Source organism: Callithrix jacchus, chromosome 13 (assembly GCF_049354715.1).
Source record: "Callithrix jacchus isolate 240 chromosome 13, calJac240_pri, whole genome shotgun sequence".
NCBI classification, from domain to species: domain Eukaryota; kingdom Metazoa; phylum Chordata; class Mammalia; order Primates; family Cebidae; genus Callithrix; species Callithrix jacchus.
Genome location: NC_133514.1, coordinates 79,731,016 through 79,758,838, shown reverse-complemented (window position 1 = coordinate 79,758,838; position 27,823 = coordinate 79,731,016). Strand labels below are relative to the sequence as shown.

The 27,823-nt window shown below is 41.5% G+C and overlaps 1 protein-coding gene across 48 annotated transcripts in view; it reads right to left on the bottom strand.

Annotated features, from left to right (window-relative positions):
- The window catches only part of FHOD3 (formin homology 2 domain containing 3), a 508,721-nt gene that overhangs the window by 161,855 nt on the left and 319,043 nt on the right, over positions 1-27,823 (bottom strand). For all 48 annotated transcript variants that reach the window (XM_054243584.2, XM_035269718.3, XM_054243586.2 and 45 more), the window contains one exon: positions 26,732-26,875. In XM_054243584.2, coding sequence (XP_054099559.2) covers positions 26,732-26,875 — 144 coding nt within the window. The remainder of the gene's footprint in view (positions 1-26,731; positions 26,876-27,823) is intronic.

The window sequence follows — 27,823 nt, the reverse complement described above, 5'->3', positions numbered from 1 at the left end:
TAAAACTAACTGTCCTTTTGCATGACTCTCCTCCATCTCTCTTCTAGCATCCAGCTCTGCTCCTCATTCGTGATCACTCTTTCTAGCCAGTGACTCTATCTCTGGCCTTTTTAATTTTTATGTCTAGGCCTACATTATTTAAAACTGAACCGTAGAAAGAATACAAGTTTTGGTGTCAACTAGACCTTGGTGTGCATGCTGGCTGTGGTACTAATGAGCCAGGTGTGACCTGCCACAAATTACTTGTACCCTGTCTGGCTCATCAAATGAAGTTAACAAAATTGTCCTTGCAGATTTGTGATGAGAATCACTTACATAAAGGTAACTTGTGTAAAGCATCTAAGATAGGGCCTTCTTTGTGGTACTCAATGAATATGACTGTCTTCCCCCATCCATGCTCTCACAGGAAGTGACCCAAGATGCCCATAAATTTCTTAATCACACAGAACTGGTGGGTTGGGCCACCTCACAGCCCAAATGGACCAGGATCATTTAAGTCCAGCAGTCTCTCTGACTTGGCAACCATGGAATCACAGGGTTCTAAGTCCCCACACATGCAAGTTCTCCAGCCTTATGGGTGTTCTGGTCACATTTCACAACACAGTCCTGCCATGTGAGGGAATGGATAATATAAAGATTCAGATAGCTAACCACAGTATATGGCTTTAACATCACCTATCTGCAGAAAATCTGGCTATTGCAAAAACAGCCTCCCTCATGTCTAAAGTTTCAAACCTGTGTTCTGGTGTGAGCTTGGCGGAGGCAAGGCCAGGTTGGCCACTGTCATTCCAGTTCACAGGGACATATCAGCATCTGAGATACATGGGCTGTTTACCACGAGTGTGTCCATCCTTATCTGTCCCACCCTGTTTCCACCAGCTCAAACTTTCATGAAATCTCTTCCATCTACATGCCAGATACATCTTATAACAAACTCTTACATGTGAAGATAATTTAACAAACTTTTGACTGTTTTACTCCCCTATAATTCACCAGTCAAACATAATTTTGGGAGGTTTGAGGCAAGAATTGATAAAAGTTAATCTAAAGCTCTATCTTTACAAAGTCTCATTGGAAATTCTGTTTCCCAGGAGTCTCCTTCTGCACTGTAACTGCAAAAACTAAAATGATATTATGCTTTCGGTTGAGCACATTTTTTCATCTCAACTTTATAAATGACATTCCATGGGGAAAGTTTGAGAACAACCACACACCTAACAAAGGACAGCATTTTTAAGTGTTTCTAGCCAAATATTTCTTTTCATTTCTATATATAAAAATTCTAGACATTTGAACTTATTCTGACCTGATGTCTTGATTCTGCTTCTTATTAAGCACATATTTGGAATGATAAGATTAGGGGCTGGAGTTCAGATATTTCTAATTCCTTATCTAACCTCAGAGGTCCAAGGATCAAGTAACGTTCCACTCACAATTCCCTTCAGAGAGGCACATAGTATGCATGAAGTGAAATCCTCTTTAACTGCCCTTTGTCAAGGAAGATGGAGATAACCAGAAAATCTGAAGGACAAGAAAAATCTGAAAAAATTATCAAGGCAACATCATAACATAGAATGCAGTTGGGGCTTTCTGAAGTTCAGATAACTGACAAAACATCAAGCTACTTAAAAAAAGAAGAGCGAGTTGGCTACAGAATCTTGGTAGACTCAAGGGCAGCCTTGGGCTTGGAAGTCAGGGACAATATAACAAGAAATTAGAGGCTGTTGTTCACTCATAGTTTTGTTTTTATAATAAGAATTCTAGAGTCATCAGTGCCCAGTGATGACAGGAAGAGAGACTTTATTTGCACATGCAAGGTTATGGTGGCATTTCCAAATGCTTTAGGTTCTAGTGAGCACTGCAGCTTAGCATCAGGAATGCTGGGAGCTAAAAAAAAAAACACCTGGAGCTCTTAACCCAAGGCTTATTCAGGACCCGTAGTAAGGGTCAGACCTAATCAAATACAAGTGCAATGAACATCCTCCATGGCAACACAAAGTGAGATAGAGCCAGTCCTGAAAGATCTCTACTCTCTCCCAAGTGACAGAGAGATTCATTTGTTGGACCTCTCATCAAATATGTTCTAACTCTTTAAATGTAGAACACTGTTTGTAAACTAAAACCTTGGGTGAGGAGCAAGTAGGGTCCAGAATCCAGTCTTGATGTCTTACACATCCCCATGTACCCAAGAAAGCAGTTAGGAGCAGCTTAAGGTGACATCTGTAATCACTTCTACCAGTCTTTCAGGCCATGGAATGACCTGAACATTCTTCTTAAGAATTTTTTTCTTTTTATTTATTGTAGTAAAAACATTCAACAGATCTATTTTTTTAATCAGATTTTAAGTGTACAATACGATACTGTTAACTAGAGGGACAATGTGGTATAGCACATTTCTACAACTTATTAATTTGCATTACTAAAACTTTATGCTTGCTGATTGGCAGTTCTCTTTCACCCTCTCTCCTTAGTCTCTTGCAATGGCCATTCTACTCTCTGCTTCTGTGAGTCTATTTCAGACACCTCATACACGTGAAAATGTGCTGTATTTGTCCTTCTGTGGCCGGCCATTTCACTTAGCAAAATGTCCTCCAATTTCATCCAAGTTGTAGGAAATGTCAAGGTTTTCTTCTTAAAACTGAATAATATTCCACTGCATGTATATAGGATACTTTCTTTATTGATTCATCCATCACTGGACATTTTGGTTGGTTCCACACCTTGACTATTATGACTCATGTTGCAACAAACATGGGAGTACCAATCTTTCCAAAATCCCGATTTCAATTATTTTTGGTGAACACCCAGAAGTGGGACTGCTGGATCATATATATGGTGGTTCCATTTTCAATGCTTGAACAGTCTTTTTAACTTGTACTGTGGAAATGCTTAAATATACACAAAATATAGAAAAGAATAGAGACTGTGATGTGCTCATCACCCATGAAAAGTTCAGCAATGTGGCTTGCTTTGACCAATGGAACATTAACAAACATGATGCACACAGAAGTTTGAAAAGTGTTTATGGACAGAGATCCAAGATGGCTGAATAGGAATATCTCTGAAGTGCAGTTCCCAGTGAGAAGAATGCAGAGTGTGAGTGATCACCACATTTCCATATGAGTTTTTACTGCCCACAGACCAGGAGATTCCTGGGCCAAAAAGCCCCATTAGTTTCCAGCACAGCTGTTTCAGCCAGTGCTGCGAGTCTCCACACAAAAACTCGCACAAATTGGGTGGTGGTTTCAACAGGTGCCTGGAATGCCTGGGATACAGGGCTGCCCATTCAACTGAAAAAAACAGGGGCTGAAACAGGGAGCCATGTGATCTGGCTCAGCGGGTCCCACCCCTAGCAAAGACCAGCAATCTGAAATGCTCTAGATTAAGAGTTTCGCAGCAAGTGCAGCTGGCCCCAGGAAAATCTAGCTTGGTGGAGGGAAAGGCGTCAGCCATTACTGAGGCAGTCCACCATTACCGACGCAGTCAGCCATTGCTGAGGCAGTCCACCATTACTGAGGCAGACCACCATTACCAAGGCAGCTCTAACAGGAAGTTCACACAGTAGCTGGGCAGAGCCAACAGCAGCTCAGTAATGCCTCTGCTGGCAGACTGTGGCTAGACTACCACCTTGCTGGGCAGGGCATCTCTGAAAAAAGGCAGCAGCATGTCAGGAACTTATAAATAAAGCCTCATCTTCCTAGGATAGAGCACTGGGGGAAAAGGCGTTTATGAGTTCCACTGCAGCAGACTTAAACGTATCTGGCCAGAGCTCTGAACGGAGCACCAGAGCAACCAGCTCAGCACTTGAGCTCCTATAGGGACAGACTGTCTCCTCAAGCAGTTCCCTGATCCCTGTATATCCAAAGAGACACCTCATAAAGGAGAGCTCAGGCTGACACCTTGCAGGTACCCTTCTGGGATGAAGATAACAGAAGAAGAAACTAGCAGCAACACTTACTGTTCTGTAGCCCCCATGGGTGATCCCCAGGCAAACAGGGTCTGGAATGTACCTCTAGCAGGCCTACAGCAGAGGGGCCTGATGATTAGAAGGAAAACTTACAAACAGAAAGAAATAACTTCAGCATCAACAAAAAGGACATCCACTCAGACTGAAAAGTCACGAACTTCAAAGACCAAAGGTAGATAAATCCACAAAGATGGGAAGAAATCAATGCAAAAAGGATAAAAACACCAAAAACCAGAACTCCTCTCCTCCTCCAAGGGATCACAACTCCACACCAGGAAGGGAACAAAGCTGGATGGAGAATGAGTCTGATGAATTGAGAGAAACAGGCTTCAGAAGGTGGGTAATAACAAACTTCTCTGAGCTTAAAGAACATGTTCTAACCCAATGCAAAGAAACTAGGAACCCTGAAAAAAGGTTTGACGAAATGCTAATGATAATAAACAGCTTAGAGAAGAATATAAATGACTTAATGGAGCTGAAAAATACAACATGAACATTTCATGATGCATACACAAGTTTCAATAGCTGAATCAACCAGGCGGAAGAAAGGATATCAGAGATTGAAGATCAACTTAATGAAATAAAATGAGAAGGCAAGATTAGAGAAAAAAGAGTGAAAAGAAATGAACAAAGCCTCCAAGAAATATGGGATTATGTGAAAGACCTCATCTATGTTTGATAAGTGTACCTGAATGTGATGGAGAGAAAGAATCCAAGCTGGAAAACACTCTTCAGGATATTATCCAGGAGAACATCCCCAACCTGGCAAGGCAGGCCAACATTCAAGACCAGGTAATACAGAGAACACCACAAAGATATTCCTCAAGAAGAGCAACCCCAAGGCACATAATTGTCAGATTCACCAGGGTTGAAATGAAGGAAAAAATTCTTAGGGCAGCCAGAGAGAAAGGTCAGGTTACCTACAAAGGGAATCCCATCAGATTCACAGCAGATCTCTTGGCAGAAACCCTACAAGCCAGAAAAGAGTGGGGGCCAATATTCAACATCATTAAAGAAAAGAACTTTCAACCCAGAATTGCATATCCAGCCAAACTAAGCTTCATAAGTGAAGGAGAAATAAAATCCTTTACAAACAAGTAATCACTGAGAGGTTTTGTCACCACTAGGCATCCCTTACAAGAGCTCCTGAAAGAAGCACTAAACATAGGAAGGAACAACCAGTACCAGCCACTCCAAAAATGTACCAAATGGTAAAGAGCATAGACACAATGAAGAAATCATCAACGAATGGGCAAAACAACCAGCTAGCATCAAAATGGCAGGATCAAATTCACACATAACAATATCAACCTTGGCCGGAGGACTCAAGATGGCGCTGTGAGAACAACCCAGGATTGAAGCTCTCGCGGGATGCGCGGAGAGGGCGAGTCAGGGACGCATTTCCAGACGGATCTTAGTTGCCCACAGAACGGGGAAATTTCCAGGTATAAAAGAGACGCGGGACGCCAGGCAGAGGTCTTGGCTGGTGTAGCTGGCAGCCGGTGCAGCTGCGGCCTGCGCCAGAGCACAGAGGGGCTCCACAGCGCTCCATACAAAAGCACACTGTTACGCGTGCCCTGTTGAACCGGCAAACTGAGACCTGAGAGGGCTGAACTTGAGACTGAATGGGACGTGGACAGTGAGCCAGCCCAGGAAATCCCAGGGACACAGCGGTTGGGGTAGCGCAATGCAACAAACAAAACGGCGATTCCAAACACTCCCAGTAAGGAGGTTTTCTTAAAGTGTAGCTCCGTGGGGGAGGGGCGTCCGCCATTACCGAGGCAATCAGCCCCTACTGAGGTACACTCCCATTGCTGACGCAGCCTGCCATTGCCGAGGCAACCCGGTACAACAGAGAGACTCTGCCGCAGGGCGTAGCCCGTGGCAACAGGGCGGAGACCGCAGCAGAAGGGCCGAGCCTGCAGCAACAGGGCGAACCTCATGCCAGCAGGGCAGAGCCTCAGCAGGCGAATAGTGACTAGACTGCCTCCTAGCTGGGCAGGACAGCACAACGGACACTCACAAGGAAAGCCCCAACCCCACCCCAGACAGAGCATCTGAGAAAAAAAGGGTTTTTTTATGAGTTATGTTGCAGCAGAATTAAACATAGCAGCCTAACAGCCCTGAATGAACAACAGAGCTCACAGCTCAGCACTTGAGCTCCTACAAAGTACAGACTGTCTCCTCAAGCAGCTCCCTGACCCCTCTATATCCAAAAGACTGACATTTGGCAGGCATCATTCTGGGACAAGGATAGCAGAAAAAGAAACTGGTACCATCCCTCGCTGTTCCACAGCTGCTATAGGTGCACCCCAGACAAGCAGGGCCTGGAGTAGACCTCAGCAGTCGTACAGTGAAGGGGCTAGCCTGGTAGAAGGAAAACCAAGTAACAGAAATACTTCATCATCAACAATCTGGGTGTCCACTCAGAGACCCAATCGAAAAGTCAGCAACTACACAGATGACAGGTGGATAAATCCACAAAGATGGGAAGAAACCAGCGCAAAAAGGAGGAAAACACCCGAAACCAGACCATACCACCTCGCCACCTAGAAAGGACCAAAACTCCTCACCAGCAAGGGAACAAAGCTGGATGGAGAATGACTGTGATGAAATGACGGAATTAGACGTCAGAAGGTGGATAATGAGAAACTTTTGTGAGCTAAAAGAACATGTTTTCAATCAATGCAGAGAAACTAAGAACCTTGAAAAAGGATTTGAGGAAATGATAACAAGAATGGATACCTTAGAGAGGAATATGAATGAATTAAAGGAGCTGAAAAACACAATACGAGAACTTCGCGAAGCATGCACAAGTTTCAATAGCCGAATTGACCAAGCAGAAGAAAGAATATCAGAAGTCGAAGATCAACTCAATGAAATAAAATGAGAAACCAAGATTAGAGAAAGAGGCACAAAAAGGAATGAACAAAGTCTCCAAGAAATGTGGGACTATGTGAAGAGACCTAACCTACGTTTGATAGGTGTACCAGAATGTGATGAAGATAATGAATCCAAGCTGGAAAATACTCTTCAGGACATCATCCAGGAAAATTTCCCCCACCTAGCAAGACAGGCCAACACTCAATTGCAGGAAATACAGAGAACACCACAAAGATATTTCGCAAGAAGAGCAACCCCAAGGCACATAATCGTCAGATTCAACAAGGTTGAAATAAAGGAGAAAATACAAAGGGCAGCCAGGGAGAAAGGTTGGGTCACCCACAAAGGGAAGCCCATCAGACTCACAGCAGATCTCTTGGCAGAAACTCTACAAGCCAGAAGAGAGTGGGGGCCAATATTCAACATCCTTAAAGAAAAGAACTTTCAACCCAGAATTTCATATCCAGCCAAAATGAGCTTCAGAAGGGAAGGAAAAATAAAATCCTTTGTGAACAAGCAAGTACTCAGAGATTTTGTCACCACCAGGCCTGCTTTACAAGAGCTCCTGAAAGAGGCACTACACATAGAAAGGAACAACCAGTACCAGCCATTCCAAAATCACACTAAATGCTAAAGAGCATCAACATAATGAAGAATCTACAACAACTAACAGGAAAAACAGCCAGCTAGCATCAAAATGGCAGCATCAAATTCACACATAACAATATTAACCCTAAATGTAAATGGACTAAACGCACCAATCAAAAGACACAGACTGGCAAATTGGATAAAAATCCAAAACCCATCAGTGTGCTGTATCCAGGAAACCCATCTCACATGCAAGGATACACAAAGGCTCAAAATAAAGGGATGGAGGAAGATTTACCAAGCAAATGGAGAGCAAAAGAAAGCAGGAGTTGCAATTCTCATCTCTGATAAAATAGACTTTAAAGCAACAAAGATCAAAAGAGACAAAGAAGGCCATTACATAATGCTAAAAGGATTGATACAACAAGAAGAGCTAACGATCCTAAACATATATGGACCCAATACAGGAGCACCCAGATACATAAAGCAAGTTCTTAATGACTTACAAAGAGACTTAGACTCCCACACAATAAAAGTGTGAGACTTTAACACTCCACTGTCAATATTAGACAGATCAACCAGACAGAAAATCAACTAGGATATCCAGGGCTTGAACTCAGACCTGGAGCAAGCAAACCTGATAGACATTTACAGAACTCTCCACCCCAAACCCACAGAATATACATTCTTCTCAGCACCACATCACACCTACTCTAAAGTTGACTGCATAATTGGAAGTAAAGCACTGCTCAGCAAATGCAAAACAACTGAAATCATAACAAACAGCCTCTCAGACCATAGTGCAATCAAGTTAGAACTCAGAATTCAGAAACCGACCCAGAACCGCACAGCTTCATGAAAACTGAACAACTGGCTCTTGAATGTTGACTGGATAAACAACGAAATGAAGGCAGAAATAAAGAAGTTCTTCGAAACCAATGAGAATGAAGACACAACATGCCAGAATCTCTAGGACACATTTAAAGCAGTCTCTAGAGGAAAGTGTATAGCAGTAAGTGCCCATATGAGGAGAATGGAGAGATCCAAAATTGACACCCTATCGTCAAAATTGAAAGAGCTAGAGGAGCAAGATCAAAAAAACTAAAAACCCAGCAGAAGACAAGAAATAACTAAGATCAGAGCTGATCTGAAGGAGATTGAGACACGAATACCCCTCCAAAAAATCAATAAATCCAAGAGCTGGTTTTTTTTTTTTAAAAGATCAACAAAATAGACAGAACACTAGCCAGACAGATTAAAAAGAAAAGAGAGAACATCCAAATAGATGCAATAAAAAATGATAAAGGGGAAATCACCACAGATTCCACAGAAATTCAAACCATCATCAGAGAATATTACAAACAACTCTATGCACATAAACTAGTAAACCTGGAAGAAATGGATAAATTCCTGGACTCCTGTGTCCTCCCAAGCCTAAACCAGGAGGAAACTGAAACTATGAATAGACCAATAACAAGGGCAGAAGTCGAGGCAGCAATTAAGAGCCTACCACACAAAAAAAGCCCAGGTCCAGATGGGTTCACAGCCGAATTCTACCAGACACACAAAGAGGAGCTGGTACCATTCCTTCTGAAACTATTCCAAATAATCCAAAAAGAAGGAATCCTTCCCAAATCATTTTATGAGACCAATATCATCCTGATACCAAAACCCGGCAGAGACCCAACAAGAAAAGAAAACTTCAGGTCAATATCCATGATGAACATAGATGCAAAAATCTTCAATAAAATATTGGCAAGCCGATTGCAACAGCAAATCAAAAAATTTATTCATCATAATCAAGTAGGATTCATCCCGGGGATGCAAGGTTGGTTCAACATACGCAAGTCTATAAACACAATTCACCACATAAACAGAACCAAAAACAAAAACCACATGATTATCTCAATTGATGCAGAGAAGGCATTTGACAAAATTCAATGGCCCTTTATGCTAAAAACCCTCAATAAACTCGGTATTGATGGAACGTATCTCAAAGTAATAAAAGCTATTTATGACAAACCAACAGCCAATATCATACTTAATGGGCAAAAACTGGAAGCATTCCCTTTGAAATCCGGCACTAGACAAGGATGCCCTCTATCACCACTCCTATTCAATATAGTACTGGAAGTTCTAGCCACAGCAATCAGGCAAGAAAAAGAAATAAAGGGTATTCAAATAGGAAAGGTGGAAGCCAAATTGTCTCTATTTGCAGATGACATGATGGTATACCTAGAAGACCCCATTGCCTCAGCCCAAAAACTCCTGAAACTGATAAGCAACTTCAGCAGAGTCTCAGGATACAAAATCAATGTGCAAAAATGACAAGCCTTCCTCTACACCAATAACAGACTTAAAGTGAGCCAAATCATGAACGAACTGCCATTCACAATTGCTACAAAAAGAATAAAATACCTTGGAATACAACTCACAAGGAACATAAGGGACCTCTTCAAGGAAAACTACAAACCACTGCTCAACAAAATCAGAGAGGACACAAACAGATGGAGAAGCATTCCATGTTCATGGTTAGGAAGAATTAATATCATAAAAATGGCTATACTGCCCAAAGTAATTTACAGAATCAATGCTATACCCATCAAGCTACCACTGACTTTCTTCACAGAACTGGAAAAAACCACCATGAACTTCATATGGAACCAAAAGAGAGCCCGCATAGCCAAGTCAATTCTAAGCAAAAAGAACACAGCGGGGGCATCACACTACCAGATTTCAAACTATACTATAAGGCTACAGTAATCAAAACAGCATGGTACTGGTACCAAAACAGAGATATAGACCAATGGAACAGAACAGAGGCATCAGAGGCAACACAACATATCTACAACCATACAATCTTTGATAAACCCGACAAAAACAAGCAATGGGGAAAGGACTCCCTGTTCAACAAATGGTGCTGGGTAAACTGGCTAGCCACGTGCAGAAAGCAGAAACTGGACCCCTTCCTGACACCTTCCACCAAAATTAACTCCAGATGGATTAAAGACTTAAACATAAGACCTGGCACCATAAAAACCCTAGAAGAAAATCTAGGCAAACCCATCCAGGACATAGGAGTAGGCAAGGACTTCATGAACAAAACACCAAAAGCATTGGCAACAAAAGCCAAAATAGACAAATGGGACCTAATGAAACCCCACAGCTTCTGCACAGCAAAAGAAACAGTCTCTAGTGTGAATCGGCAACCAACAGAACGGGAAAAAATTTTTTCAGTTTACCCATCTGACAAAGGGCTGATATCCAGAATTTACAAAGAACTCAAACAGATTTACAGGAAAAAAACAAACAAGCCCATTCAAAATTGGGCAAAGGATATGAACAGACACTTTACGAAAGAAGACATATATGAGGCCAACAATCATGTGAAAAAATGCTCATCGTCACTGGTCATCAGAGAGATGCAAATCAAAACCACATTGAGATACCATCTCACGCCAGTTAGAATGGCGATCATTAAAAAATCCGGAGACAACAGATGCTGGAGAGGATGTGGAGAAAAAGGAACACTTTTACACTGTTGGTGGGAGTGTAAATTAGTCCAACCATTGTGGAAGACAGTGTGGCGATTCCTCAAGGCCTTAGAAATAGAAATTCCATTTGATCCAGCAATCCCATAACTGGGTATATATCCAAAGGACTATAAATCATTCTACTATAAGGACACATGCACACAAATGTTCATTGCAGCACTGTTTACAATAGCAAAGACCTGGAATCAACCCAAATGCCCATTGATGATAGACTGGATTGGGAAAATGTGACACATATACACCATGGAATATTATGCAGCAATCAGAAATGATGAGTTCGTGTCATTTGTAGGGGCATGGATGAATCTGGAGAACATCATTCTCAGCAAACTGACACAAGAACAGAAAATGAAACACCGCATATTCTCACTCATAGGTGGGTGATGAAAAATGAGAACACATGGACACAGAGAGGGGAGTACTAAACACTGGGGTCTATTGGGGGGAAAAGGGGAAGGCCAGTGGGAGGGAGAGGAGGGGAGGGATAGCCTGGGGAGAGATGCAAATGTGGGTGAAGGGGAGAAAGCAAACAAAACACACTGCCATGTGTGTACCTATGCAACTGTATTGCATGCTCTGCCCATGTACCCCAAAACCTAAAATGCAATTAAAAATAAATAAATAAATAAATAAATAAACAAAAAAAAAACAATATCAACCTTAAATGTAAATAGGCTAAATGCCCCAATCAAAAGACACAGACTGGCAAATTGGATAACAAGTCAAAACCCATTGGTGTGCTGTATTCAGGAAACCCATCTCACATGCAAGGACACACATAGGCTCAAAATAAAGGAATAGAGGATCCTTTACCAAGCAAATGAAGAGCAAAAAAAAAAAAAAAAAAAAAAAAAATCAGGAGTTGCAATCCTAGTCTCTGATAAAACAGACTTTAAACCAACAAAGATCAAAAGAGACAAAGAAGGGCATTAAATAATGATAAAAGGATCATCATTGCAACAAGAAGAGCTAGCTATCCTAAACATATACACACCTAATACAGGAGCACCCAGATACATAAAGCAAATTCTTAATGACTACAAAGAGACTCCCACACAATAATAGTGGGAGACTTTAACACTCCACTGTTAATATTAGACAGATCAACCAGTCAGAAAATTAATAAGGATATCCAGGACTTGAACTTAGATCTGGACAAAGCAAATCTAATACACATCTATAGAACTCTCCACCCCAAATCCACAGAATATAAATTCTCGGCACTACATCACACCTACTCTAAAATTGACTACATAATTGGAAGTAAATCACTCCTCAGCAAATATAAAAGAATGGAAATCATAACAAACAGTCTCTCAGACCACAGTACAGTCAACTTAGAACTCAGGATTAGGAAACTAACTCAGAACCACACAATTTCATGCAAACTGAACAACTGGCTCTTGACTGTTGATTGGATAATCAATGAAAAGGAGGCAGAAATAAAGATGTTCTACAAAATCAATGAGAATGAAGACACAACATACCAGAATCTCTGGGACACATTTAAAGCAGTGTCTAGAGGGAAATATATAGCAATAAATGCCCACACAAGAAGCAAGGAAAGATCTAAAATCGGCACCCTATCATCAAAATTGAAAGAGCTAGAGGAGCAAGATTAAAAAAAAAAAAACTCAAAAGCTAGCAGAAGACAAGAAATAACTAAGATCAGAGCAGAACTGAAGGAGATAGAGGCACAAAAAAACCTTCAAAACAATCAATAAATCCAGGAGCTGGTTTTTTGAAAAGATTAAAAAAATAGACAGACCACTATCCAGATTAATAAAAAAGAAAAGAGAGAAGAATCAAATAGATGCAATAAAAAACGATAAAGGGGATATCACCACCGATTCCACAGAAATACAAACTACCATCAGAGATTACCACAAACAACTCTATGGACATTAAACAGTAAACCTGGAAGAAACAGATAAATTCCTTGCACTCTCTCAAGCCTAAACCAGGAAGAAGTCAAAACCCTGAATAGACCAATAACAAGGGCTGAATTTGAGGCAACAATTAATAGCCTACCAACCAAAAAAAAGCCCAGGTACAGATGAATTCACAGCCAAATTCTACCAGACATACAAAGAAGAGCTGGTACCACTCCTTCTGAAACTATTCCAAACGATACAAAAAGAGGGAATCCTTCCCAAATCATTTTATGAGACCAACATCATCCTGATACCAAAACCTGGCAGAGACTCAACATAAAAAGAAAACTTCAGGCCAATATCCATGATGAACATAGATGCAAAAATCTTCAGTAAAATACTGGCAAACCAATTGCAATAGCACATCAAAAAGATTATCCATCACAATCAAGTAGGCTTCATCCCAGGGATGTAAGGCTGGTCCAACATATCCAAGTCTATAAACGTAATCCACCACACAAACAGAACCAAAAACAAAAACCACATGACCATCTCAATTGATGCAGAGAAAGCCTTCAACAAAATTCAACAGTTCTTTGTGCTAAAAACTCTCAATAAACTAGGTATAGATGTAATGTATCTCGAAATAATAAAAGCTATTTATGACAAACCCACAGCCAATATCATACTGAATGGGCAAAAACTGGAAGCATTCCCTTTGAAATCCGGCACTAGACAAGGATGCCCTCTCTCACCACTCCTATTCAATATAGTACTGGAAGTTCTAGCCAGAGCAATCAGGCAAGGAAAAGAAATAAAAGGTATTCAAATAGGAAAGGAGGAAGCCAGATTGTCTCTATTTGCTGAGCTCTGCAGACTTGGAGGCAAGGGAAGGCCCAGTTGCTGGAGAGAAGCCAAGGTGCCTCATGGGGAACACTCTGAGCTGTTGCTTGTGCACCAAAGTCAGCCCCAGACGAGGTCTGTATAGCTGGTTTGCAGATCTGTCCTGCAGCTCTGACATCTATGAAGCAATGGCCAGCAAAGGTGCAGGCCAAGGCAGAGAGGAGCAGAGGCACAGCAGATGGAACATGTTCATCACCAATGCCAGCCCCAGTTGGGGCCAGAGCTGGGGGTGTGGGGAGCTGTCCAGCAGCTCTGACATCTATGAGGCAGTGTCAAGCAAAGGTGCAGGCCAAGGCAGAGAGGAGCAGAGGCTGGGCAGAGGGAACATGAAGCTCCCCAGTGCCAGCCCCAAGCGGAGCCAGCACAGGGTGCAGTGGGCAGATCTGATGTGCAGCTATAACATCAATGAGGTGGAGGTGGTAGAAGTGCCAGATCCCACTAATGTGGAGCCTGCCCTCTGGGATTTGGGAGCTGGTGACAGCCATAACCAGCAGCGCATCAGCGACCAGGAGATGCAGGAGATACCCGAAGATTTTGCTTCTGACCATCCAAGGGCAAGCACACTCTTCCTGAGAAAATATCAAATGAATGTACAGGAAAAGAGGAGAAGCTCTCATCTATATTCTATATGTCCATGGCATCTTTATATAAAATACAGCTCATGTTCCACCATACTGCTAGATAACAGTACGGTCAGCAAGCCTGATCTTAGCCACATGTTAGAAAATGTGACTTTGGCAATATATTACAACATAAAGCACAGATATGCAAACAGATCTCTGGTTATTTTTGATGAGCCAATACATCTACTTTCACAAGAAAAGACTCCAGGGAAATCCTTTGAGCATGATCCCAAATGCAACTGCATTTTCAGATATTTCTGTACTCTTTTTCAAGTCACAAAACTAACAGCTCCATGTACAATCGTAGCTTTGGTGTATACTGAATGCCTTTTAACTAATGCTAACATTGATCTTTGTCCTACTAATTAGAAAAAAATTGTCCTTGGAGCCATGCTTCTGGCCTCCAAGGTTTGGAGAAATCGTGGTCTGAGGAGTGTGGATGACAGCCAGAATCCCAAGGACGTTGCAGTTGAGAAAATGATTAAGATGGAGAAGCGTTTTTTTGGAGCTACTTGAGTTTAATATTCATGTGTCTGCCAGTGTTTATGCAAAACATTACTTTGACCTGCATGCCTTGGCAAATGACCATGACCTGTATTTTCTAATTAGTCTTCTTCATAAAGATAAAGCACAGAAATTGAAGGCTACGTCATGGCCATGTGAATACAAAGAGTTGCATCAAGATGTTGCTGCTATGACAAGGGCCATCAGCATGGATTTCATTGGTATTCCATGCACTAATGCCATCTTATCTTAAGGAGAGAAATTAGCGTTACAAGATCCTGAGCTTGTCAGCTATAAAGACTACAGAATATCACTTCTCCTGCTGAAAAAGATCAGCAAAATTAGGATTTTCTTTTTGTATGTTTTGGTTTTTTTGTTTGTTTGTTTTTTATTTTTTGTTGTTGATTAGAATTTTCACCAAGAGGAAACATTTTCAAGTAGCCACACTGTGAAGCTGGGTGATAGTGGCATGAACAGTGGGTGCCAGGTGCTCCCTGCCCTTCTTGTTCCACTGGGTCCAGATGGCATTCCTAGCCCACCACCTTCTTGAACAACTCTTGGCGAGGAAGACTGTCACATGGACACAGCACATCCAGTTCAGAGTCCACAGTCATCCACAATCCCAAGCCGGTGACAGTGGACCGAGCTGAGCTGGAATTCAAAAAACTTTAGAATTGGCTCCAGATTTGTGGAAGTATCTGGGTTTTGTTCTCTGTCCACTGAGGCACTGAATGCATGACTCAACAAGTGTGGGGAGAGGGCATGGGGACAAGGCTGTCATTACTCCAAACACCAGGGTGGCTCAGGTCTATTCATCTTGTCTTTGGAGGGAATCTGTGCATGTGAAATGAGGCTCCCACATCATGGTTATAAAGGAAGAGATGAAATCAGCTCATCTTCCCCAAGGCCCATATGGTCATGCCAAAACTAAAAAACAATAAAATAGGACTCCTGAAGATTTCAAGAGTATTGTGATGGGCTCCTAGACAAGTAAGAGACCAGCCTTGGGATTTTTAAGGGAGTTATGAAAGTAAAAACTGAATTTACCCAGTTCTGGGAAAACAAGGAGGAACATCTGGGTTCAAAACTTTATCATAAGATCATTTTCCCAGCTAATCTTGCCCTGGTGCATTGTATTGTCTCAGCACTTGTCAACAAAACAAAAGCCCCTTAATAACTCTAACATAGGGATACACTGGGACTCACGTTTTCCAGTGCACCTCACTGGTTCAAGAGATTGCTGGTGCCACCTGCATCTGTCAGTCTGTTCACATATAGAGAGGAGCAGCAGTTCTCACGGGAGCACCTTCTGCATCCTGAGGAAGTGTATCCATGTCTGCAGACATTTTCTGGTTGTAATAACTGGTGGCACTCACTGACAAGCAGTCAGTAATGGAATCTTACGGTACACAGGACTGCCCCCCTTCTCAATCAAGAAAGCATTTCTAACTTCCAAAACAGAAAATGATGAGAATCAACTTCCCCAGAGTCTACAAGGGAAACACTCTGACACTATTTTTTTCTTACAAGAACACCAGATCCCCACCAATGTGAGATATTAGATTAGGTCTTTATGCAAGGGTGGATGTGGGGGGTGCAGAATCATAAGATACCTCATGATCTCTGCTGTCTTTTGTTAACACCCTGAATCCTCATCTTTCCTTGGATATGGCCAGACCTGTGCCTTGTTCTAGACATTTGAATATGGCAAAGTGAGGGAGTAGCTTTCTGGGAGTTACCTTTCCTTTTATCAGAAACAATAGGAATCACTATTTTCTTTATTGCATTTACTTTCTTGTTTACTATTATTTTTATTTTTGACACAGAGTCTTGCTCTGTCACCAGGCTGGAGTGCAGTAGTGGGATCTCGGCTCACTGCAACCTCTGCCTCCTGAGTTCAAGCCATTCTCCTGCTTCGGCCTCCTGAGTAGCTGGGAATACAGGCATGCACTACCAACCCAGCTAATTTTTATATTCTTAGTAGGCAGGGTTTCATCATGGTGGCCAGGACAGTCTTGATCTCTTGACGTCGTGATCTCCCCACCTCAGCCTCCCAAAGTGCTGGGATTACAGGTGAGAGCCACCACGCCCGGCCTCTTGCATCTACTTTCACAATAAAGTGGTTTGGAACATCCCACTGTCAATTTGTGATTTCCTCCTCCAACCACAGTCTCTGGCCCTTTATACATAATTGAATATTTTCATGTATTGATATTTTGTGTTTGAAGATGAAATATTAGATGAAACATGTTAAAACATTTCATGCAAAGCCTTTGGTGGTTATGGAGTCTACTCTTTGGTGAATACACAAATTGATCTATTTTAAATATTAAAATTTGTATTAGATGTGATAATGATTTTTTTTATCTTCACTTGTTAGATATAGTTACTTAAAATTCTTCCAAAATTAATGATATTGTATCTTATATTTGAGGTAAAAAAAAAACTCCTAGAATATTTGGAATCTATAGTTGAAATTAAACAGCAAAATGAGAATTGCTGAAACCAAGTGATAATGTACTTCTGATGGGTTTGTTATCTATTATCTCTAACATTGTTAAATTTTTAAATTTCCATGGAAACCTCTACATAAGAACTTAACATTTTCTATAAAACTCTTCGTGCCCTGCACTTTAGCTCTAGTGCATAATGAATAAAAGGAAAATTGATTCTTCTGCAAAAAAAAAAAAAAGGGAGAGAGAAGTGTTTACGCACTGGGACTTGCCCTTTTGACATGCTGCTATAGAGGGAAGACATGTGGGCCAGCCTGTTGAAGATGTTGGGCTCAGCCAACAGCCAGTACCAAACACCAGACCAACTAGATAAACTAAGGCTGCCGTAAATCATCCACCTCACTCAAACCACTAGATAACTGCAGCTGAGTGAAAACTTCCCAGCTGAATAAGGCTCAAATTTCTAACCTACAGAATTGTGAGCAGTGATTGTTGTTTCACACCACTAAGATCTGGGGAATTTTTCCATGCAGCAAGAAATAACTGATACACACTTTCTATCACCTATGACAAGGAAGAATCTTCAGAGATTAGACCTATTAATTACTCCTAAAACTAATAGTTACATCTCATCCTCTGAAGTCTTTAGCCTTGAGATGCCTGACCCCTTACATGGACCACATTTTCAGAACCCAAAGTTAGAACACATAATCTGACAAAAGATTTTTAAAATTTTGTCCATTTATGTACATGGCTTGGCCCACAGCCAGTACCAAATGCCAGACTATGTGAAAACTCATATGAAGCTATAAAAAAAAATCAAATGAATTTAATTAAACATGGATCAAATCACCTTTCTGAAATAGAGTAAAATTACATGAAATTGGGCCTGTTTTCAGCAAGTCCAAGACATAATGGCCATCAGATTCCTTTTCTATTAGGAAGAATTCTAGAAGCCTAACCAAGCTCTCTGCAATTGCTTGAGAACATTCAGTTTTTTGTGAAAATAAATATTGGTTCTGCCTGTAGGCTTTATTGCTGCCCTTGCATATATTGAAGTTGGTTGTCTTGTGGCAGCGAATATATTTTTTAAATGCATTAACTTTCAGAAAGAAATAAAAATCCCAACTCTGCCAGCTATCTGAAGGATTCAGTTGCCACGGCTTGAGTTATTACTCAGGGCATCTGCCCCTTTAGGTGACTGCTTTCCAACTGAATAGCATCCTTCCTTCCTTCAACTCAGCCCCTAGTAGACACTATCATGAAATGTGTGATATTTGAAGGAGACCTTCATTCAAGCACCTGCTGAACTTCTACCGTGGGCAGCTGTGCTGCCCGGCCCTGGGGCCAGAGAGAGGCATGAAATGTACGGCTCAGAGGAGCTCAAAGGGAAACAAGTCGCATGTCCTAAGGAGTGTTAAATCAGAGGTGTGAACACAAGGCAGCACTCTCTCATCAGCTACGAACGACAGTAGGGGACAAGCAGCAGGAGACCCTTTCATCTTGCCAAGGAGTCTTAAGGGAAGAGATGACATTAGAGTTGACTTCAGCAGGAAGGGCAGGAGTTTAATAACTTGAGAAGAGGAAGAAGAACATTCCAGGCAAGGAAATGGAATGGATAAAGGAAATTTCCCCAAATAACCTGCCTTTCGTGTTCAAAAACAGGAGAAGGTGAGTGTCGCTGAAATTTCAGACACATCTTTGGAATGATGGAGATGAGACCATAGAGGCACAAAGGCCTCGAAGCATGGATGGCCCTTGTAGCAACTCAAGGAATTTTGGTTTCATCTTGCTGGTCATGAAAAAGTCATTCATTCATTCATTCATTTTCTTAAAGGGAGGAACAGCATAATGAGATTTCACTTTTAGGAGGATCACCTTGCTTTCCGCTGGTAGGAGTTTGGAATGGGGAGAAGGCTCCCTTGAGATATCAATGTCCCCAGGCTCTGCACATGCTGTTCTCTAGGCCCTACCCCTGCAGTCACCCAGCCACCTTTCAACCCCCGACACCTGCCACACCTGACTTCCTCCAACGGTCTCTCTCATTCACTGTCTTTTATCAGGCCATCATCTCAGACAGGCCTTTCGTCCTTGCTGCTGCTTCAGTTTCTGGTTCCCACCTCATACCATCTCTTTTCTTCATACACATGTTTGCAATCTCAGATCCTCTGCTTATACACATTCTTGGTCACTGTCTGCACCTCATTAGAATATGTGCCTCCTCAGGGCAGTGATTTTTTTCTGATGTGCTGGGTCACCAAGACTAGAATAGTGCCTGGCTCACAGAAGAAGCTCAGTGAAGTTTTGTTGAATGAACAAAGTAAAAGACAAGTAAATGAATAAGAAGATATGCAATAGTTCAGGCAAGAAACCATGAAAGCCAGAGTTAAGGAAATGATCACAGGAATGGAGAAAAATTACAGTTTTCAGCAATCAAACTCAGAAATATGGGGATGCAGGAAAGAGAAATATAGGGACACAGGAAAGAGAAAGGAGTTCAGTATCACTCTAGGCTTATAACTTGGGAAACTCCACTGTTTGCAGAGGTGGAGACATGAAGAGTCCGTGCAGAATGTTTGTTTTTGTTGCGGTAGGAAAATAAAGGGTTCATTTGGGGCTGGTTGCATTTCATGTATGGCTTTCAGGTGATCGTGTCTGATACAGTCAGAGCTTCCTTGGCATGTTCTAAGTCCTCTGCACCATCACATAGAGCTGCTAGGGGAATAGACTACAGAACAGAGGCCCTTTAGGGGCAGGTACAGATCTCTTATCTCTGTATTTACAGCCCTAGCAGAATATGTCACATATGGTCTCCAAGTGAATGAATGAAATACAAGATGGCAAGCAGGCAGAGAAGAAGGAAGGTAGAGGTGCAAGCAGCCATGGGCCTCAGAATAAAGCATGGAGTCAAGATAGCAATCAGTCCCGCAGCTGCTGACCTCACTGGGGAGAATCATAGGCAGATAACACAGACAAAGAGGAGGTCTGATAAGGACACCTCAACACTGAAAGGGAGGGGACAGAAACAGAGGATCCAGGGAGGACACTAAGGGGGAGCAGAGAGGTACCCCAGAGACATCTGGACACGCAGGAACAAGAAACAATGTACAGGAGTGGTCAGGAATTCTTTTATGATGCTAGTATAATAGTGATGCTCAAACTGATAAACTCAGCGTACAACAAAGGAAGAGGAAGGGGAGGTGGCTGGGATGGGGCGGGAGGGGCTGCAACACACCAATCTTACTTATAAATACTGATGCAAACATTTTCAATAAATCAATACCAATCAGAATTCCAACAGCCCCTTTTTAAAAAGAATACATCATTACCAAATGGATTGTATTATGAGAATGCAATGATGGTTAAAAGATGACCAAAAAAATCAATGAAATACTCAACTCAAAAATCCAGAAAAATAACAAAAAAAAAAACTGAAAGAAAGTAAAATAATTTTTTTTTTTGAGATGGAGTCTTGCTCAGTCTCCTGGGTTGGAGTGCAGTGGCACGAACTCAGCTCACTGCAACCTCTGCCTCCCAGGTCAAGTGATTCTCCTGCCTCAGCCTCCTGAGTAGCTGGGATTACAGGTGTGTGCCACTATACCTGGCTAATTTTTGTATCTTTAGTTGAGATGGGGTTTCATCATGTTGGTCAGGCTGGTCTCAAACTCCTGACCTCGTGATCTGCCCACCTTCGCCTCCCCAAAGTGCTGGAATTACAGGTGTGAGCCACCACACCCGGCCAGTAAAAGGAATTTCTAAAGATATCAGCAAAGCATTGAATTACAAAACAGAAAAGCAGTGCCATTCATATAAAAATCAGATTACTGTTGACAAAAATCAACAAAAGAGACAAACCATTAGTTAATCTGGAGGAGAAAAGAAGTCACAAACACACAAAGTAAGAAATTACAAAAGGAGGATAACTACTAAAAACGAAGAAATTTAAAACCCTCATAACAGTCTGACAAAAATTCTTTTTCTAAGGAATTTTAAAGGATGAAATGGGTAATTTCCTGGGAAATGTAATTTAGCAAAATGGATCCTGTAACAATATAAAGTTTAAACAGACCAGTTTCCATAGAAAAAAATACAGTTACCAAAAATATCCCCTCATTGTCCTCACCACGCAAACATACATATTTAACATCACAGGCCCACAAAATTTCCCGAGAGAATTCTAATAAGCCATCAAAGACCAGAATATGAAATGTCACTTAAACATTTCCAGGGCTTAGAGAAAGAAGAAAAACTTCTAAATATTTTTATGAATATATAAAACTGATACCTAACCATCTTAACTACTGCATGTGTGCGTGTGCACACACACACACACACACACACACAGGTACAAGAACTCTCGCAGTAGCATTGTTTCTGAAGGCAACAAAAATGTAAACCAGCTGATATCTGTGACAAGCAGAGCAGACAGATAAATTGTGATATATATTCATCAGCAGTGACAATGGACAAACGGTTATCCATATATCAACATGGAACAGGTCTCAAAACCGTTGAGCAAAAGGACATATTCTAGAAAGACTCAAAAGATATTATTCCATTCAAGTTTGAAAACAGACAAAATTAAACAATATCTTGTTTAGGAACAGACTGGGAAGAAGGAGCCAAAGCATCTGACTGATCCTCCTTTCACTCGTCTTACAAGAAAGATGTTTCTGGGGGAAGGACACAAGCGGCTAAAGACCTGCTTCACCTACCACAAATATGCTAATTAACTAGACTACCTAACAAAAAAACGAAAGCTATTTGCTGAGAGTTCTTATTTCCGGAATACCCTTAGCAGGATGTCCCTGGCTATGGATTACTTATAGTAAATTAACCCAGAATTATGGATTTGTGAGCCATGCCTCTCTGGGGCATGAAGTGGAGATGTTTCCTAACTGAATACTACATGCTGGGTGAGATGACTTTGTGAACCTCACTTAGAGACTTCGTCTATTGTTCCAGGTCAGAAAGCACATGTCTGAATCATGAAGAAAGGACCTGGGGAGTCACAAGACCTCTCTCTCATTCATCTGCACCTCGATAGCCTGTATTCTTGAAAATTATTAGTACAGCCAGATAACTGGGAAAGATCTCTGATTGGCCAATTCTGATTCAGCAATCTGAACCTTTATATTAGCTCACAGATTAAGTGGTTTTCAGGTTAAATTCTTCTTAAAGAAAGCAAGAGAATCCTGGAGATAAGGGTAGTAGGACGACAATAAATGGACTGCCCAGGACACTTCTGAGTTGCAGTGTTTTAGTTCTTAAAACTAGTACATGGTGTTTATCTCTCTTTAAAGGACATAAATACGCCATTTGTAAATGATATACACTTGATGCTCAAACATTAAGCACACGTTAGTTGGCAAAAGAAAGATGGTGAATATAGAATAATTTCTTAAAAGTTTGGTATGAAGGAAAAGAAGGAGATGAGGAGGTGGCTTAAGAGGCAGGTAGGCTGGAGAGAAAATGTGCTCTGAAGCAGAGGGTAGTGTTTAGATTCCTGGAGTAGGTATCAGTGCTATTCTTCATTACTCTCTCCCACTTGGTTCACTGATGGGCAATTCACCTGCATCAAGCTGACTTCTGAATATACAGCGACCCTATGGAATCCAAATCTGTGGTTATCTGAGCCCCTGGTTGAACAGAATCTAAGAGACAGAAGGAGTTCTGAACATGGTGGTGAGGGGGTTAAGGGAAGGAAATATCTGTGCCAGCAAAAGTCCATGTTCTACCTTCATTTAAGCCAACTCTCTTGAGCTCTCTTCCTACTTTGTTCTCCAACCTATCTCTTAGGAGCCATAAGAACATACTCCTTCACCACCTACTGCCTCCCAGAGCCACAGGTCAGTAACAATGAAAAACTGAAGAAGTGAGGCAGGGCTGGAAGAGAAGATGCCAGAGCAGGGCACAAAGTGCTGGCCCGCTGGCAGCTGTGGGCAGCTTCGAGTGCTGCCAGTAAATATGTTGGACCCAGTTTCCTCTCTCCCAAGATCATATAAAGATCATTCTGTTCTATTTCTCAACTTGTCAACTATTATGACAGTAACTTACAGGAAAGAGTTATACATCAGTCTCTCCATTTCTATCCAGTGATGACCATTAAGAAACCATCTAGCAGGAAAATCTCTTTCCTAGAGATCTAGCTGTGCACAAAAAATTTATGAATGTCTTCCTCATAACAGCATTTGTAATTGTGAAAACTTTGGAAATAATCTCAATCTGAAAAAACAGGGACTAGTTACATGTGTTATGGTATACACACAGAGAGACTATTAAACCCCTAAAATATTAAGTTCTTAAACATTTAATGACAAGAAAAAATGTTTCCAACGTGTTTGCTAATAAGATTCAATAAGCAATACTATATGTAGACCACTATGTCCCTTATCATGAACACATACCCATGTTACAAAAAAGACTAGAAAAATAGACCAAAATCTTAAAAATGGTTAGTAATAAAATCATGGGTGTTTTTTTTTCTCTTATGCTTTTTGTATACCAAAAATGCTTTACTTTCCAAATTTTCATCAATGAGTATACATTATGAGTGGAAGAAGGAAATATTTTTAAAATGTATTACTTAGACTGATTAGGTCAGAAGTGGAACAGCACAACACACAGAATGGAAGAAAATATTCTCAGATTATATATCTGATAAGGGTCCAGTATCCAGAATAGAGAAATATTTCCTAAAACTCAACAAAAAATCAATTAAAAAAATGAGCAATGGATCGGAACAAATATTTCTCCACAGAAACTATACAAACAGTCAGTATGCACTTAGAAAGAGGCTAAACAGCATTAATCATCAGGGAAGTGCAAATCAAAACCACCATGGCTATAAGAAAAAGGTGCACAATAATAAGTGTTGACTAAGGTGTGGAGTAATTGGAAGCCTTTTAGTCCTGGTAGGAATATAAAATGGGATAGCCACTTTGGAAATCAATCTAGACGTTTTTCAATCAGTTAAAGATAGTTACTGTATGACCATCAATTTCACCCAAGAGAACTGACAACCTATGTACATACATAAACTTCAATTCAACACAAATGTTTAGAACAGCATTATTCATAATAGTGAAAAGGTAGAAATAACCCAAGTGTTCACTAACTGATAAATGGATAAACAAAATATGGTCTTATCCATATAACAGAGTACTGTCAGCATAGCTGGGAACAAAGTAGCGATTCTGCAAATGTGGGTGAACCTCGGAAACATGCTAAGTGACAGCTAGCCACAAAGGCCACGTTTTGTATGGCTCCATCTGTATGAAACGTCCCAAACAGGTAAATCCATACAGAGAGAAAGCAGATTATTGGTTTTGGGCCATGGGAAACAGGGAAGAATGCAGTGTCTGCTAATGGCTATGGGAGTTTCTTTTTGGAGTGAAAAGCAATCTGAAATATGATTGTGGTGATGATTGCGCAATCTTGTGAATATGCTAAAAACCATTAAATTGTACACTTTAAAATGGTGAATTTTGTGGAATGTGAATGATAGGTGGAAGGCTAAAAACAAAAATAACAGCAACAACAACAAAAAACAAGATTGGGCACAGCAGCTCATGCCTGTAATCCTAGCACTTTGGAAGCCTGAGACAAGTGGATCGATTGAGGTCAGTAGTTCAAGACCAGTTAGGCCAACATGGTGAAACCCTGTCTCTATTAAAATATAAAAATTAGCTAGGCATGGTGGTGGATGCCTGTAATTCCAGCTACTTGGGAGGCAGGAAAATTGCTTCAACGCAGAAGACAGAGGTTGCAGTGAGCTGAGATCGCACCACTGCACTTCAGCCTGGGCGACAGAAAGAGACTCCATCTCAAAAACAAACGAACAAAACCAGAGGTGGAAGGTTATACAGGCCAAAGGCTCTAGCAATGACAGCCACACAGAATGCCACTCATGGAACATCCTCAGGGATTGAGTTCGTTTGGGTCTAGAGGAATTCACTTTCCTGGTTGAGGTCATACTACCCAGGAGGAAACACATCTTCAGATCTGCCCTCGCTGGCCATGGCAGGACACTGGGATGATGAGGGTCAGCAAGAAAGGGTGTCATTCGCTACGCAAATGTACTATTACCATCTAGTGTCCAAACACTCTCAGAGTTACGTGCTTTTAATACTGTGGGGGCATTTGATCGAAAATTAACCCACAGGGGACAGTCTGAACTCAAGTCAACAGGGCCCGAATCCCGATGTATAGCCCAAAGCGGAACCGGCCATGGGTGAATAAGCTGTGCAGTTGCATGAGCAGAGAAGAGGGGTTCAACATGCATGCCTGCCATTCCTTGTTACTCATGTGCATAAATTCTGGTAGACTTGTTATAGGCAGGAGTTCCATGGGAATCGAGGACAGGGTAAGTATGTTACATCTATGACTGGGGAGGCAGGGGCACTGACAACCCTGGGGGCCGTGCTTCCCTTCAAGATGGATTTAAGTGTAGACAAGACAACCCAGGGAACCTCTCATATCCTTTCTTACCTTGTTGCCTTCCCATGTTAGCCACAACAACTTATGCTGAAATGACAACATAAAAGAAAGGAAAAGATAGGGCAGCTCCTGGATTCTTTTCCTTTCAGCCCTTTCTTACCCTTTAGTAAGCTGAAGGCAGAGTGTCGGTAGAATGCACACACCTCAAGAAGTGAGGGGCAAACAGTGCAGTCGGTTTTGCACTGTTTCTGCTGTTCTGGTAAGAACAAAGTACACATGCGTGTGGAACTACAAAATATGGTTTAGGTAATTTTGCTGATTCTGCCTACATGTTAAACTGCATAATAAAAGATGAACGGTAACGTTTATGGTAATAATTTTAAATTTAAATTTTTCTTTCCTTATGACATTACATACTGAATTTAAAAATCACTATAACAAGGTGGGAGAAACCACAGAAGGAAGTGAAGAGTTGTTTTAGTGTCTTTAACAGCACTTTTGCTCGAGTGTTCCATAAATGATCCTTCATCTTCATTTTGCATTGGTTCCTACAAATCACGTATCTGGCCCTGCCTGAAGTTCCACCCCCATCAGGTCTAATAAATGTGATTTCTGTCTCTTTCTCTCCCTGCCTCCTTGAGTGAAAGTGCTGCTGACAGAAGGCATGTTATTAAAAAAAAAAAATAGCTACCCAGTTTCCCCTACATCAAGGGTTCTTGAGTTTGAATATACATCAGAGTTGCCTGGAAGGCTTATCATAACATGGTCTGCTGGACCTCAGAGTTTCTGATTCAGCAGGTCTGGGGTGAAGCCTGAGATCCTGCATTTCCCATAAGCTGGTGGTGTTCATAAGGCGACATGCATGGGTCTAAAGTAGGGGCCATCTCAGCTTTTGACAACTGCCAAAGTTGTGCAATATCTTAAAAAAGGCATGGTGTGGTACCTCATAAATGTTGAGTTGCTCCACTAAGTCCAGGTCAGTCCCTTTCTTGTTCAAGTGCCTCTGGGACACAGCAGCGATGCCCAGCTCCTCCAGGCAGTCCACAACATCGTAGAAGGTGTCTTGGTCTGGCAGTCCTGATAACGTCTGGAAGAAGAGAAGAACCAGCTACAGACACACCACAGAGGACTGCCTCAAGGCTCTCAAGGCATTTTCCAATGCCTAATCCAGGCATAGTGTCATATCGTCATGGTCACTCATCAATCCAGACAGATGACAAATTTATTTGAGAAAAAGCCTCTTCAATGTGGTAGGCAGAATTAACCCCAATATTCTCCCCTCTGGTGTACACATGCTATATAATCTCCCTGGCTTGAGTGTGGGCTGGGCATTCCCATGGGAGGATGGCACTCCCATGATAGGGTTACATTAGGTGGCAAAGGTGAGGGGATTTTGGAAATGTAATTAAGATCTAAAATCAGTTAATTTTGAATTATTTAAAGGGGTGACTCTCCTGGGTGATAATCAGGTAGGCCCTTTAAAAGACGGCTTAGCTCTTGTCTGAGCTCTGGACTGGAAAGAGGTTATGCCACTGGCCTCGAAGCAACAGCAACCACCTCAGGTTTCACAGATGCAAGGAAATGAATCCTGCAACTACACAGGCTTGGAAGAGGACACCAAGCCTCAATGAGACTCCAGCCCTGGGCGACACCTTGGCTGCAGCCTTGTGAGACCCTGGGCAGAGGACCCACTAAGGCCATGCCCAGACTCCCACCCCATGGAAGCTGTGAGATGATACATGGATGTTGTTTGAAGCTGCTAAGTTTGCAGCAATTTGTTACATGGCAATAGAAAACTAATGTACTTTGTAATTAGAAACTCCTGTTAAGATCCATAGGCCAACAACTGGAGTTGTAACAATTTTATTAAATTGTATTTAAATTCAATAGGGCCTCCCCATGGTCTATGAAATTTTGGAAAGCATGAGAAATTTCAAGGCAGCAATTAAGAGACAAAAGGGAACCCAAGAAAGAAAAAGCTGACTTCGAATTCTACCTCTCTTAAGAGAATGAGGGTTTCTTGGACAAGGCCAGG